The 15,342-nt window shown below is 44.9% G+C and overlaps 1 protein-coding gene across 1 annotated transcript in view; it reads right to left on the reverse strand.

Annotated features, from left to right (window-relative positions):
- The window catches only part of LOC124602110 (telomerase-binding protein EST1A), a 338,716-nt gene that overhangs the window by 282,603 nt on the left and 40,771 nt on the right, over positions 1 to 15,342 (reverse strand). The window contains exon 3 of the mRNA XM_047136296.1: positions 4,998 to 5,751. Within this exon, the coding sequence (XP_046992252.1) occupies positions 4,998 to 5,751 (754 nt within the window). The remainder of the gene's footprint in view (positions 1 to 4,997; positions 5,752 to 15,342) is intronic.

The raw sequence follows: 15,342 nt of genomic DNA on the forward strand, positions 1-15,342 counted from the left end.
ATTATGGACATCTGCGGAAAGGTCAGACTATTTGTCGACATTATGTTTAATGAGTTTCAATCATTAGTGGTCTCACACCACTGTCCATTCTAGGTAGTTTTCAGAGAAAGCATTTGGTAATATATCACAAGACGTCTTGCCATGTGCACCACTTACACAACTGTAATTATCAAATGATTGTTGGATGATTAAAGTCTCCTCCAATTATGACTGTATGATTGGGGAACATTCGTACCAACAGACTGAAGTTTCCTCTGAAGTCTTACAGCAATGTGTAACACTCACAGGAATGAATTACTTTTAAAAGAAGCAAAAATATTTAATTTACTACTATATTACCAAAAGCGTACAAGATGTGGATTAATTTACACAGCAATTTCATACAGTAATAGAAAAAAGTACATGGATAGTCAATTATTAGGAGTGAATAGCTATTCTACAGAAAATCTAACTCTCCTTGAGGAATACTGTCTTACAAGCTGACCTATACTGATATGGAAGTGAACAACAGATTTGAAAAACACAACTGCAGAGTAGAAGAACTCCAAAAGTTCAGTTTCTATTCTTCTTCTTCGTCCTCTTCCTCCTGATGACTCTGTCAGATCTTTTTGCTGAACCTGGGTTGTTGATTTTGACAAGCAGGGCTGTACCTCACAAAATGTCTCTCAACCAAAATTGAAGCTTTATTAGACCAGTATTACGTAAGATTAGAGTATAATGGTCTTGACCTTGAACAGGAACAATTTCTGACTGATTAAAACTATATCATGTTATGCTAGTACACTTCTGTGAAGTTTAGAAAATTAGAGAAAGAAACTACATAACTGAATGTCTTCCGCTCATTGAGCAAAGTGAAATTTACATTGTATACTAAATCATACACTTCTCCAATCAATGAACCTGTATGTTATAAGATGAAAGGGCACACAATGTCTAACCATCTCAAGGATTCTTTGTGAGAATTTTTTATCATCATATAGAGAGGAGATTGGTGTCTCATGATGCAATCTAGTTTGATCTATTCTGTGTCATTACCTGATATTAATTAGTTATCAGTACAATTACTTACAACACAGACAGATTGATTCTGTGATTTTGTTACCTATTTCTCTTAATTTTATTAAATTCATTTGTCATCACAGTTGAGATAGTTGCAAGAAGAAAGGAGGTGCTGAGAATCATAAGGGCCTACATCACACTGTCATCAATTTTGAAATCTTGGCATGTATGTCTGCTCATGACACCTGTTGATCCTACGGTGAATTAGCTTTATCTGTATATGCAGGCTCAAACTGTATACATGAACACAGCCTCACAAATTTCTCAGATATTAATTTCCACATGGGCCAAAAGCAAAAATTGTAATTTTGTCGCTCTGCATAGCTCAATTGTTCCCTCGGGTTGGTGACATCATTTAGTGTATGAAGTATGTTGTAGTAACGCTTCATAATCAGAGATATATATGCAGTTTTATCTGAACCTCAAACAACAGAATGTGCTTAACAATAATGGCAATAAAGATCATCATAAAGTGTTGGAACAGGTTATAGTTGTGGAGCATTTAGTATCTATTCCTTATGTTTTGACTCTACTTTCACATTAATTGCAAACTTTCCAACTGTCAAAAGACTATGTAGCTAGCCTATATATGGATGTTTTGTGGACTAACTATAATAACAAATATAATTCCAAATATTAATTAATATTTCATAATATAAAGAAATATACTATGTTAAGACTGTTGGAGTGTTTTTTTTAACATGCCTCATTACAATATATGTAATACTGTGTGTGTTTGTGTGTGTGTGTGTGTGTGTGTGTGTGATTTAGTGTAATGTTTGTGTTGGTTAGTGTAATGTTTGTGTTGGTTGATGATGATGATGATGATGATGATGATGATGATGATAGAATGGAGAGGGTGAAACCAAGTGCCATCACGAATAGCACCAAAGGGGTCGCCAAACTTGACGTCCCCACTTGACACATGGATCACCATCAACAGTGTCACATGCCCCCATTTTATGAGACACTGCAAAGAGGTTTTGTATTTAAACCAGGGCATTGGTGTATAGTCGGGAGATCAGGAACTTAACGACAGCACCTATCCACCCCCTGCCAGCCAAACAAAGGTACTGAAAATTTTTTCCACCACGAGGATTCGAGCCAGCTTACCCCCTGGTCTAGCGTCACCGCAGAACCATGCATTAGCGTCCTCGGATATGGAGGCGGGTAGATTGGAGGCCTGTCTACAAGTAAGATTTTCACAGATATCTATTTTGTGCCTGTGCTTTGCACTCTTGTAATTCTCAGTACCTCAAATAATGTGTTACCTACAAGTCTTTCCTCAGATAAGAGAAGCAATATCTGAAAGGATATTATTTTGGTTTTGGAATACTGGTACGTGAATTTGAACATCACATACATTCTGAAAAATCCTATCACAAATATTTCTTCAAAATGAAACAGATAATACCAATGTGGAAGGGAAAGGGGAGTGAGGGCAGGGGAGGGAAGGGGGGCACACATGTGGGGACAGTAACATCCATCACAAATGTATTTTGACTCTTAATAAACGTAACTATCACTACAGAGGATTCCTTAATGCTGAAATTAAATCCCTACTTTTTTGCAATACTGTCCAGAGTGGACCAACAACCATTAGACGAGATATTTTCTCCAATTTATTTCATACCAGTGTGAACTGATCTTAATGTATTACAGTGAATTTGATTGCTGATGTAAACCCCATCTGCCTTCTCCCGCCTGTGATCTTTTATCTGTACTGCTGAATGATACTGATTACAAAAGAATTAATGCCAGTTCATGAACTGGATACCTGAGTCACTACTTTGAACACACAGCTAAGAACAAAATATCAGTTATATGTACTGCCAAATAAACAAACCACCAATCCTACCTATGTATGGTAAGAACAAGTACATCATTGAATCTAAGACAAGATGGAGGAAAAGTTAGGTCTACATGTACAGCCAAATACTCGACATTCAAGTAAGTCTAGTGAGCACCTGAAGAGCTCCTGCTTCGTTGAAACACTGTGGAGTTTTCCCCTCCTAATCCCCTGTTTCGCAAGAGTTATTCTGCAACCTCACAGGCTTCTCACTTGTATAAACTGTTCCACACATTATACATAAATTAATGGAAACTGTACATGGCTGTATAAAGTTTAAGGATACATGCTTTACAGGCATGAACTGAAGCATCCACAGAAAAAGTCATTCAAGAACAAAAGAGCACTTCAGTAATATCAGGTAACAGATACAGTAGTTAAAGTAGGAAACTTCTGGTAGAATTTGAATAATTTAGGAGTAAAGGAAACCACTCCTGGGTAGCAGAAGTTTTGAGTCATTGGCAGGCACAAATAAAAACAAAAGAAAACTCACTAGCCTTCAGAATCAACCCTTTCTTGCACGCCCAATCCCACACACAGTGTTGTATGTCACTGTTTAATGTCTTTAAAAACAAAGATGATGTGACTAACCATACGAAAGCGCTGGCAGGTCGATAGAAACACAAACAGACACATACATACACACAAAATTCTAGCTTTCGCAACCAATGGTTGCTTCGTCAGGAAAGAGGGAAGGAGAGGGAAAGATGAAAGGATGTGGGTTTTAAGGGAGAGGGTAAGGAGTCATTCCAATCCCGGGAGCGGAAAGACTTACCTTAGGGGGAAAAAAGGACAGGTATACACTCGCACACATACACATATCCATCCGCACATACACAGACACAAGAAGACATTTGTAAAGGCAAAGAGTTTGGGCAGAGATGTCAGTCGAAACGGAAGTAAAGAGGCAAAGATGTTGTTGAAAGACAGGTGAGGTATGAGCGGCGGCAACTTGAAATTATCGGAGGTTGAGGCCTGGCGGATAACGAGAAGAGAGGATATACTGAAGGGCAAGTTCCCATCTCCGGAGTTCTGACAGGTTGGTGTTAGTGGGAAGTATCCAGATAACCCGGACGGTGTAACACTGTGCCAAGATGTGCTGGCCGTGCACCAAGGCATGTTTAGCCACAGGTTATCCTCATTACCAACAAACACTGTCTGCCTGTGTCCGTTCATGCGAATGGACAGTTTGTTGCTGGTCTTGGCACTGTGTGTGAGTGTATACCTGTCCTTTTTTCCCCCCTAAGGTAGGTCTTTCCGCTCCCGGAATTGGAATGACTCCTTACCCTCTCCCTTAAAACCCACATCCTTTCGTCTTTCCCTCTCCTTCCCTCTTTCCTGACGAAGCAACCATTGGTTGCGAAAGCTAGAATTTTGTGTGTATGTATGTGTCTGTCTGTGTTTCTATCGACCTGCCAGCGCTTTCATATGGTAAGTCACATCATCTTTGTTTTTAAATATATTTTTCCCGCGTGGAATGTTTCTAATGTTTCCCTATTATATTCATATCACTGTTTAATGTCTGATGTATGTGCCTCTGTACTCTAGCTTGAAGAAGTACCGATTCTGAAAGCTATCAAGTTTTCATTTTGTTTTTTGCCTGTCAACGGCTCAATGCTTCTACTATTTAGTTGATAATTAGTAGATCGTGGTCTCTCACTGTGATGTGGAGGACAAGTCAGTTTTACAATTACAGTACAGTTTCCCAATGGAAAGTCTCTCTCTCTCTCTCTCTCTCTCTCTCTCTCTCTCTCTCTCTCTCTCTCTTTCTTTGCAACAATGGGCAAGTGGTGGAAGACTCAATGGCTGAATACCTCACTCCTTTCTGCGTCAAATTAAGATTAAGTGAAGAATAGTACACTACATATCTCCTACTAATATTATATTTATGAATGGTACTGTTTTTAATTATGACTGACTGCTGAGAACTAACTCCATAAGTAATTCAATGTACTGTGATGCTGAAATTAATGTCTGTGGCCTAATGAAGACAACAAAATATTAGAAACCAATAGCATGTAGGAAAAAGTAGCACAGGTATGCTACATATGACAAAACATGAGAACAATAAAATGTAAATATCACTCACCAAAGTTTTAGGAGATGGAGATTTACTCTGAGGTTCTGTTACTGTGGATTCAATTCTTCCAATTTTATCTTCACATTTTGTTTCAGATTCCCTGAGACTAGATCCTAAAAATCTCTGGTTCATATCAACAACCTGATTGTGCTCACACATTTTAAGGCTTAAGTCATTGTGATGGTTACTTGTATCAGTTTCTTTATAATTCAGTTCAACAGGTCTGTGGTTTGCTTCTGATATCCGATAGCCTGGATCAGTCGTCCTATGATTATCTTCCTTAACAGTGTAACTGGGGTCAGCCACTCGATGATTCACCTCTGAAAGTCTGTAGTTTGGTTCCGACATTTTTTGGCTGCTTTCCATCACTTTATAACCACTATCTGGTGCACTGTGATTCATTTCAATGCTATTGTGGCTTGTATCCCCAGCTTTGTAACTATCAGTAATTCGATACACAGATTCAGCTGTCTTATAGCTGGCGTCAGGTCTACAGCTTGAGTCATTCACTTTATAAAATGTGTCTGTTATTCGTTTTGGGGGATCTGGTACCTTGAAGTTCACATCATTTGATTTGTAACTTGACTCTGTAGCTTTATAAGAAGCTTCTGGTACAGTATAATTTGTTTCAGAAACCCTATATGATGATTCAGTGATCTTGTGATCCTGTTCATGTAGTCTGTTGTTAAGTTCAGGAATAGTGTTATTAGCAGTGCTCAATTCCCAACCCGAATTACTACCAGTCATATGGTCGTTCATCTGCCTGAAATTAAAATTTTTTCCATTAGTCAACAGTTATTTGTATAACAATATAATTATTATATTCTCGAAACAGTAAACGTTCAAGTAACACACTCATATTTAAATGTCTACACAATCAGAAAGCAAATAAACCTATTACACATCTTCCACCTTTCCAATGTTGCCAAATTAAAAAAATTTACAGGCAGGCAAGAACTTTCATTCCACACTAACCTGCATATCATAAAAATAGGTACACATCAGAAACAAACACCTGCCATACACACCTTAGCTGTGACATTATCCATTTATATCCCAACATACATGGGAGTACAACAAGGTAATCAAGTAAGCATAACACTAAAAATTTTCTCAGGTGCATGCCATATAGAAATATGATACAAAATAAACACAATTTATGTTATTTCATTCTCTGAAGGACTGTAGGTTACTAATTGTAGTGTGAAAATTACTGTAATCCTTATACTTCACACCACTAGAAAAAAAATGAAAGGTTGGTAATGGATGATTAGTTTCAATAGAAGAAAAAATCAGTTCAACATAAAAAGAAGTGTGGCGAAAGAGGAATAAATGTTCTCTGTAGGTGCACAAAAAAAAGTAAAATTTACCATAACTGAGGACAACAAATAACACAAATTTCTCAAAAAACTGTGTCCTTATCAACTACTGACATTTCAACTGATGATCAACCCAACACAAATAAAACAAGACATTCTTGTGGAAGGAAACTTTAACTATCACTGGGTGGGACTACAGCAACAAGGAATCAAAGGTTAAGAGTACACAGAAAAGCAGCACACACTGTAAACATTAGACCACCACAAAACCAAAGATGATCCTTGTCAGATGTTATAGCCGTTTATTGTGTGTGTTGTTTTCCAACAAAAAACATCTTTTGATTCCCAAGTTTAGACCATTACCCCTGCGAACAATCAGACATTAGCCAGTACCCCCATCCTCTCCTCCCCCCTGCCATCTGCTGCCCCCCCCCCCCCCCACATTATCTGCAATTTTAGCACCTAACCAAACTGTAAAATGACTTTTCTTGGAACACTTTTAGTCTTAAAATGATGAAAGGTGATATTTAGTTTGTGTGTGTGTGTGTGTGTGTGTGTGTGTGTGTGTGTGTGTGCGCGCGCTCGTGCGCAAGGAGGTGGGGGTTGCGTGTAAGTGGAAAGACACTTGTCACAAAACATACCTGCCCTGCATTACTCCTCGCCATTGTAGCACTTTTTTTTTTTAGGGCGCAAAACTGCTATGGTCATTAGCGCCCGGTCCGTGACTTAGGAAACAGTAAAAAACCGAAATTGAAAACCAGCAGCAATGGGAATGAAAGTCATAAATTTGGAAAAACTAAAAGCAGAATGAAGGTTTAAAAATCCACTACAGAAAGGGGTTGGTTGTCCCCCAAAAAAGCTTCAAATGACTGACGTCATTTCACTGGCACTAATAAACTTGAGAACGCGGTTGGCTGAGCGCGTGTCATCTGCTAAAATCGACGATATACCAGGCGATAGCTGTAGATGGGAGCGTAACGGATTAAAATAGGGGCACTCAATTAAAAGGTGTCTTACCGTCCACAGCTGAGAGCAGTGGGGAAAGAGTAGGGGAGGATCGCCGCTTAAAAGATGTCGATGGCTAAAAAGACAGTGCCCTATCCGGAGTCTAGTTAAAATTACCTCCTCCCGACGACGAGTTCGGGAGGAAGAGGTCCAAGCACAAGGAAGAGCTTTCACGTCCCGCAATTTATTATGGGTAAGTGTCGACCAATGCGTGTGCCATAAATGAACAACACGACGACATAAAACACTCCGTAGATCAGCGAAGGGAATCGATTGAATGGCTGGCCGAAGAAAAGAGACTGCAGCCTTGGCTGCAATATCGGCCGCCTCATTTCCACAGATACCAATGTGTCCCGGGAGCCAGAGGAACGCCACCGAGACGCCCCCCAGGTGGAGCAAGTGCAGACAGTCCTGAATCCTGTGGACCAGAGGGTGCACAGGATAAAGAGCTTGGAGACTGAGGAGAGAGCTGAGAGAATCTGAGCAGATAACGTACTGTATCCGCTGATGGCGGCGGATGTAGTGGACAGCCTGGAGAACAGCGTAAAGCTCCGCAGTATAAACCGAACACTGGTCGGAAAGCCGAAAGTGATTCGGGGTGTCGCCAACAATATAGGCACTCCCTACACCTAACGATGTTTTCGAGCCATCGGTGTAAATAAATGTAGCGTCCGTCATTTGTGCACATAGAGCAGCAAATGCCCGATGGTAAACAAGTGAAGGGGTACCATCCTTGGGAAATCGACAAAGGTCATGGAGCAGGCAGATCCGGGGACGGAGCCAAGGCGGTGCTGTACCCCAAGTTGTCAAGAAGGTTTTAGGAAAGCGGAAGGAAAGAGAATGGAGCAGTTGACGGAAGCGGACTCCCGGTGGTAGTAGGGAAGAGGAGCGACCTGCATACCCTACATCAAAGGAGGCGTCGAAAAAAAGGTCATGGGCTGGATTAGCAGGCATGGAAGACAGATGGCTAGCATAACGACTCAGAAGGACTGCTCGCCGATTGGACAGCGAAGGTTCAGCAGTCTCAGCATAAAGGCTTTCCACAGGGCTGGTGTAAAAAGCTCCAGACACTAAACGTAATCCACGGTGGTGGATAGAGTCGAGACGCCGAAGAATAGACGGCCGAGAAGAGGAGTAGACTATGCTTCCATAGTCCAATTTCGAGCGCACTAAGGCGCGATAGAGGCGGAGAAGGACCACTCGGTCCGCTCCCCAGGAGGTACCATTCAGGACACGGAGGGTGTTAAGGGATCGCAGACAGCGAGCCGAAAGATAGGAAACGTGGGAGGACCAGCACAGTTCTCTGCCAAACATAAGACCCAAGAATTTAGCGACGTTGGAAAACGGAAGGTTGACAGGACCTAGATGTGAGGAGGGTGGAAGAAACTCCTTACGTCGCCAAAAATTAACACAAACGGTCTTACTGGGAGAAAAACGGAAGCCGGTTCCGATGCTCCAAGAGTGGAGGCGATCGAGACATCCTTGAAGACGTCGTTCAAGAAGGCTGGTCCGATGAGAGCTGTAGTAGATCGCAAAATCGTCCACAAAGAGGGAGCCCGAGACATCATGAAAGAGACAACCCATAATTGGATTGATGGCAATGGCAAACAGTACAACACTCAGCATGGAGCCCTGGGGTACCCTGTTTCCTTGGGAGAAAGTACGGGAGAGTAGTGTTCACCCGCACCCCAAATGTGCCCTCTGCCATAAATTCGTGAAGAAAAAGGGGCAGCCGACCTCGAAAGCCCCAAGAGAACAGTGTGCGGAGGATGCCTGCCGTCCAACAGGTATCGTATGCTCTCTCCAGATCAAAAAATATTGCTACTGTTTGGCGTTTCCGGAGAAAATTGTTCATGATATAAGTGGAGAGAGCAACAAGATGGTCAACTGCAGAACGATGCTTTCGGAATCCGCATTGGGCAGGTGTTAAAAGACTGCGGGATTCCAGCCACCACGTTAAACGGTAATTCACCATACGCTCAAAAACCTTACAGACACTACTCGTGAGAGAAACGGGGCGATAGCTAGAGGGGAGATGTTTGTCCTTTCCAGGTTTCGGAACAGGAACGACGATAGCGTCCCGCCATCGTCTGGGAAAAGTACTGTCGGTCCAAATTCGATTATAAAGGCGAAGGAGGTAACGCAGACTATGGGTTGATAAATGCAGCAACATTTGGACGTGGATACCATCCGGTCCTGGGGCGGAGGAGCGAGAAGAAGATAGTGCATGTTGGAGTTCCCGCATGGAGAAAACAGTATTGTAGTTTTCGCGATTTTGAGAGGAGAAAGCAAGATGTCGCACTTCCGCTGCACGTTTCGTCGGGAGAAACGCTGACGGGTAATTTGAAGAGCTCGAAATCTCAGCAAAGTGCTGACCCAACGAGTTAGAAATTGCGATGGGGTCCACTAATGTGTCATGCGCGACAGTGAGCCCAGAGACCAGGGAGAAACTAGGTGTGCCTGAGAACCGTCGAAGCCGACTCCAAACTTCCGAGGAGGGAGTGAAGGTGTTAAATGAGCTAATAAAGAATTTCCAGCTTGCCTTCTTGCTATCGCGGATGACACGACGGCATCGCGCTCGGAACTGCTTATAGCGGATACAGTTGGCCAAAGTAGGATGGTGGCGGAAAACGCGGAGAGCACGTCGCCGCTCACGTATTACATCACGGCATGCCTCGTTCCACCAAGGAACTGGGGGGCGGCGGGGCAATTCGGAGGTGCGTGGTATTGAATGTTCCGCGGCTGTAAGAATAACGTCGGTAATATGTATGACCTCATCGTCGACGCTGGGAAAGTCACGGTCATCGAATGTCGCTAGAGACGAAAAAAGTGTCCAATCAGCTTGGGCAAACTTCCAGCGTCGCGGGCGCATGTATGGCAGTTGAGGCTGCAGTCTAAGGACACATGGAAAGTGGTCACTCGAGTGTGTATCATCAAGGGCGAACCATTCGAAGCGCCGAGCTAGCGGAACAGCACCGACCGCAAGGTCCAAATGAGATAAATTTGTCGTGGAGGCAGACAAAAATGTAGGGACCCCAGTGTTGAGGCAAACTAGATCTGCTTGGTGGAAGACGTCTAGCAATAGCGAGCCACGTGGACAAGGATGTGGAGATCCCCAAAGCGGCTGGTGGGCATTGAAGTCCCCAACCAGCAAATAGGGGGGGTGGAAGCTGACCAAGAAGATGAAGGAGATCAGCTCGTGCCATGGGTGTGAACGATGGAATGTATACAGTACAAAGAGAGAACGTGTATCCGGAAAGGGAAAGACGGACGGCGACAGCTTGGAAGGAAGTGTTTAAATGGATTGGGTGATAATGGAGAGTTTCATGGAGAAGAATCACGAGTCCGCCATGTGCTGGAGTGCCTTCAACAGAGGGGAGATCATATCGGATGGACTGAAAATGAGGGAGAACAAAGCGGTCATGGAGACGCAGCTTTGTTTCCTGAAGACAGAAGATGACCGGCGAGTAGGATCATAAGAGGATCGACAATTCATCCCGATTGGCTCGAATACCGCGGATATTCCAGTGGATAATGGACATAGGGTGAACAGAAAATGGAGGAATGTGACCAAGGTCGCTGTCAACTCAACGACTGCTCAGAGCTTGTGACCGACAGCATGGAATGGTATTCAGCCGGAGGCAGAAGATCCTGATCCATAGGTTGGTCAGGAGCAGTTCCTGCCACCAGCGATCGGCCGGTTGATCGGCCGCCAGCAGTGCGCCTCGGCGACACAGAAGACGGCCGAGGGCGATTTCCGCCAGGTGGTGCTGTAGATGGGACACGCCTTGGCAGAGAAGGAGAGGAACTGGGATTCTTTGTAGCCTTCTTGGAAGTATGATGTTTAGATGGAGGAGGAACCGATTGTTGGGAAGTTGCGGTACGTAAAAACTCTTCACGAGTATGCTCTTTTTTCGAAGTCTTGGTGTCTGACTTTTGGGCTCGAGATTTAGCAGAACTCGATGAAGGGTGAGCCAGAGTGTGGGCAGGCGAAAGTGGTGAGGTTGAACGGGCGATCTTTGCGCTGGCCGATCTGACGACCGTGGCACTAAAGGTGAGATTGCAAGTCTGCGTGGCCGCCTCCTTTGTTGGCCGAGGAGAAGCAAGGACAGTGCTGTATTTTCCCATCTGAGGCACGGTGGGCTGTCGACTGGCGAATAATTTTCGAGCAGCAAAGGTCGACACCTTTTCCTTCACTCTAATTTCCTGGATGAGCTTTTCGTCCTTAAAAACGGGGCAATCTCGAGAGGAAGCAGTGTGGTCACCCATACAGTTGATGCAGCGAGGGGATGGAGGTGGACAAGCACCCTCATGGGCATCCTTGCCACACGTAACACATTTGGCCGGATTGGAACAGGACTGGCTGGTGTGATTGAACCACTGACACCGATAGCAATGCGTAGGGTTTGAATAATTAAAGGGTTGACCGTAGAGAAGTCGTGACCTTCGTCAGACCGAGAAACAACAAGGAACTGTGGCAACGATGGAAGAACTGTCTGTGGCTGAGACTCAGTGAACTTACGCTTGTGAGCAGACATAGTGGAAGGTGAGGAAACCATTGCGGAAGAATCTCCCATGATTACCGGCGTCTCCGATGGCGCGCTCCTCCCTTGTGGGGGCCCTCTCTGAGAGCACTCCCGCCTTAGGTGATTGTTCACACCTCAGGTCACACCTCCCGACAAACGGACGGAGGGACCAATCGGCACTTTCGGAAGGTATCAGCTCGGGTAATCACCCCTCCCTGGGCCTGGCCATTACCAGGGGGTACGTTCGTGTCCTACCTGTCTACCCGGGGCGGGGAATTACGCGTTACCCCGTCACCGGCTACGCATGGAAGTGCGTGGGTCAGCCTTCAGACACGCACAGGGAGGAAAAAAGAGAAAGGGAAAGGAAAGAAGAGGGGTCTCAAACGCCGCAGCGGAGAAAAGGGCAAAGAGAAGAGGGAAGGAAAAGAGAAGGACAGAGGAAGGACGAAGACTTGCAAGTGTAGAAAGCAAGGATTTGTAACAGTTTCGAGCATCCGTCTCCGGACGTAGGCACAAACCATACTCCCAGAGGGGGAGAAAGGGAAGGAAACAGCCAGGGGTGAGGGGGGGGGGGGGGTGCGAAGATTGGGGACGGGGAAGGATGGGGAAAGGGAGGGTATGCAGCCCGGAAAGGAAGGAGGGCCACATTAGCTCGGGGTCCTGTGCTCGCTACGCACGTATCCACAAAAGAGTTGTGGACCCCCTGGGGGGATTGTAGCACTTGCTTGATCTGCAAACTGCAACCCCATTTAAAATCAAACAGGTTCAGATGTGTGCACTATACTGACTGTTTGTAAATCAACTGATTGCTGCCTTGCAGAGATTGGACAACTTCAGGCAGTTAAGGCTTTGTGTCAACCACTCTGATAATAATAATAATAATAATAATAATAATAATAATAATAATAATAATAACAACAACAACACCGTGTACAGCACTATAGTAGCCCTTATGCAGTTACTACTTTGTCGTACTGTCAATTAATCCATTTATCTGACTCGAAGCAAGCAATTTCTGGACTACTACAGTTACTGTCTACAACTTGGAGAAGACATTTTCTTGAGATATTTAGCATTTGTTATGGGTATGTCTCACATTTATATCATTGATGTACGGGACAAAGCGCAATAAACGTGTTTTACAGGTGGACTATGTGAGGAACCTGCAACCTCCACCACATTAATGCTACTAATTGAGAAAAGTAAAGTAATTGTTGATAACTTACACAATCAATTTTTTTTTTTTTTTTTGTGGTTTTAGGGCGCAAAACTTCTATGGTCATTAGCGCCCAGCACGTGACGTAGAAAACAGGAGAAAAACGAAAACGAAATTTAAAATCAGCAGCAATGGGAACAAAGTCATAAAATTTGAGAAACTAAAGGCAGAAGGAATGCTTAAAAATCCACTATAGAAAGGGGTTGGTTGTCCCCCAAAAAAAAAGCTTCAAATGACTGACGTCATTTCACTGTCACTAATAAACTGTAAAACGCGGTCAGCTGAGCGCGTGTCATCTGCTAAAATCGACGATAGATCAGGCGATAGCTGTAGACGGGAGCGTAACGGATTAAAATAGGGGCATTCAATTAAAAGGTGTCTGACCGTCCATGGCTGAGAGCAGTGGGGACAGAGTGGGGGAGGATCTCCGCTTAAAAGATGTCGATGACTAAAAAGACAGTGCCCTATCCGGAGTCTAGCTAAAATGACCTCCTCCCGACGACGCGTTCGGGAGGAAGAGGTCCATGCGCAAGGAAGGGCTTTCACTTCCCGCAATTTATTATGGGGAAGTGTTGACCAATGCGCATGCCATAAATGAGCAACTTGGCGACATAAACTGCTCCGTAGATCGGTAAACGGAAGAGACTGAATAGCTGGCCGAGGAAGAGAGACTGCAGCCTTGGCCGCTATATCGGCCGCCTCATTTCCACAGAGACCAGCGTGTCCCGGGAGCCAGAGGAACGCCACTGAGACGCCCCCCAGGTGGAGCAAGCGCAGACAGTCCTGAATCCGGTGGACCAGAGGGTGCACAGGGTAAAGAGCTTGGAGACTTAGGAGAGAGCTGAGAGAATCTGAGCAGATTACGTACTGTATCCGCTGATGGCGGCGGATGTAGTGGACAGCCTGGAGAATAGCGTAAAGCTCCGCAGTATAAACCGAACACCGGTCGGGAAGCCGAAAGTGATTTGGGGTGTCGCCAACAATATAGGCACTCCCTACACCTAACGATGTTTTCGAGCCATCGGTGTAAATAAATGTGGCTTCCGTCATTTGTGCACATAGAGCAGCAAATGCCCGATGGTAAACAAGTGTAGGGGTACCATCCTTGGGAAATTGACATAGGTCTCTGAGCAAGTCGATCCGGGGACGGAGCCAAGGCGGTGCTGTACCCCAAGTTGTCAAGAAGGTTTTAGGAAAGCGGAAGGAAAGAGAATGGAGCATTTGACGGAAGCGGACTCCCGGGGGTAGTAGGGAGGAGGAGCGGCCTGCATACCAGACATCAAAGGAGGCGTCGAAAAAAAGGTCATGGGCTGGATTAGCAGGCATGGAAGACAGATGGCTAGCATAACGACTCAGAAGGACTGCCCGCCGATTGGATAGCGGAGGTTCAGCAGTCTCAGCATAAAGGCTTTCCACAGGGCTGGTGTAAAAAGCTCCAGACACTAAACGTAATCCACGGTGGTGGATAGAGTCGAGACGCCGAAGAATAGACGGCCGAGCAGAGGAGTAGACTATGCTTCCATAATCCAATTTCGAGCGCACTAAGGCGCGATAGAGGCGGAGAAGGACCACTCGGTCCGCTCCCCAGGAGGTACCATTCAGGACACGGAGGGTGTTAAGGGAACGCAGACAGCGAGCCGAAAGATAGGAAACGTGGGCGGACCAGCACAGTTTTCTGTCAAACATAAGACCCAAGAATTTAGCGACGTCGGAAAACGGAAGGTTGACAGGACCTAGATGTAAGGAGGGCGGAAGAAACTCCTTACGTCGCCAAAAATTAACACAAACGGTCTTACTGGGTGAGAAACGCAAGCCGGTTTCGATGCTCCACGAGTGGAGGCGATCGAGACATCCTTGAAGACGTCTTTCAAGAAGGCTGGTCCGTTGAGAGCTGTAGTAGATCGCAAAATCGTCCACAAAGAGGGAGCCCGAGACATCAGGAAGGAGACAATCCATAATTGGATTAATGGCGATGGCAAACAGTACAACACTCAGCACGGAGCCCTGGGGTACCCCGTTTTCTTGGGAGAAAGTACGGGAGAGAGTAGTGTTCACCCGCACCCTAAATGTGCGCTCTGCCATAAATTCGCGAAGAAAAAGGGGCAGCCGGCCTCGAAAGCCCCAAGAGAACAGTGTGCGGAGGATGCCTGTCCTCCAACAGGTATCGTATGCTCTCTCCAGATCAAAAAATATTGCTACCGTTTGGCGTTTCCGGAGGAAATTGTTCATGATATAAGTGGAGAGAGCAACAAGATGGTCAACGGCAGAACGATGTTGTCGGAATCCGC

Source organism: Schistocerca americana, chromosome 1, assembly GCF_021461395.2.
Source record: "Schistocerca americana isolate TAMUIC-IGC-003095 chromosome 1, iqSchAmer2.1, whole genome shotgun sequence".
In the NCBI taxonomy this organism is placed as follows: domain Eukaryota; kingdom Metazoa; phylum Arthropoda; class Insecta; order Orthoptera; family Acrididae; genus Schistocerca; species Schistocerca americana.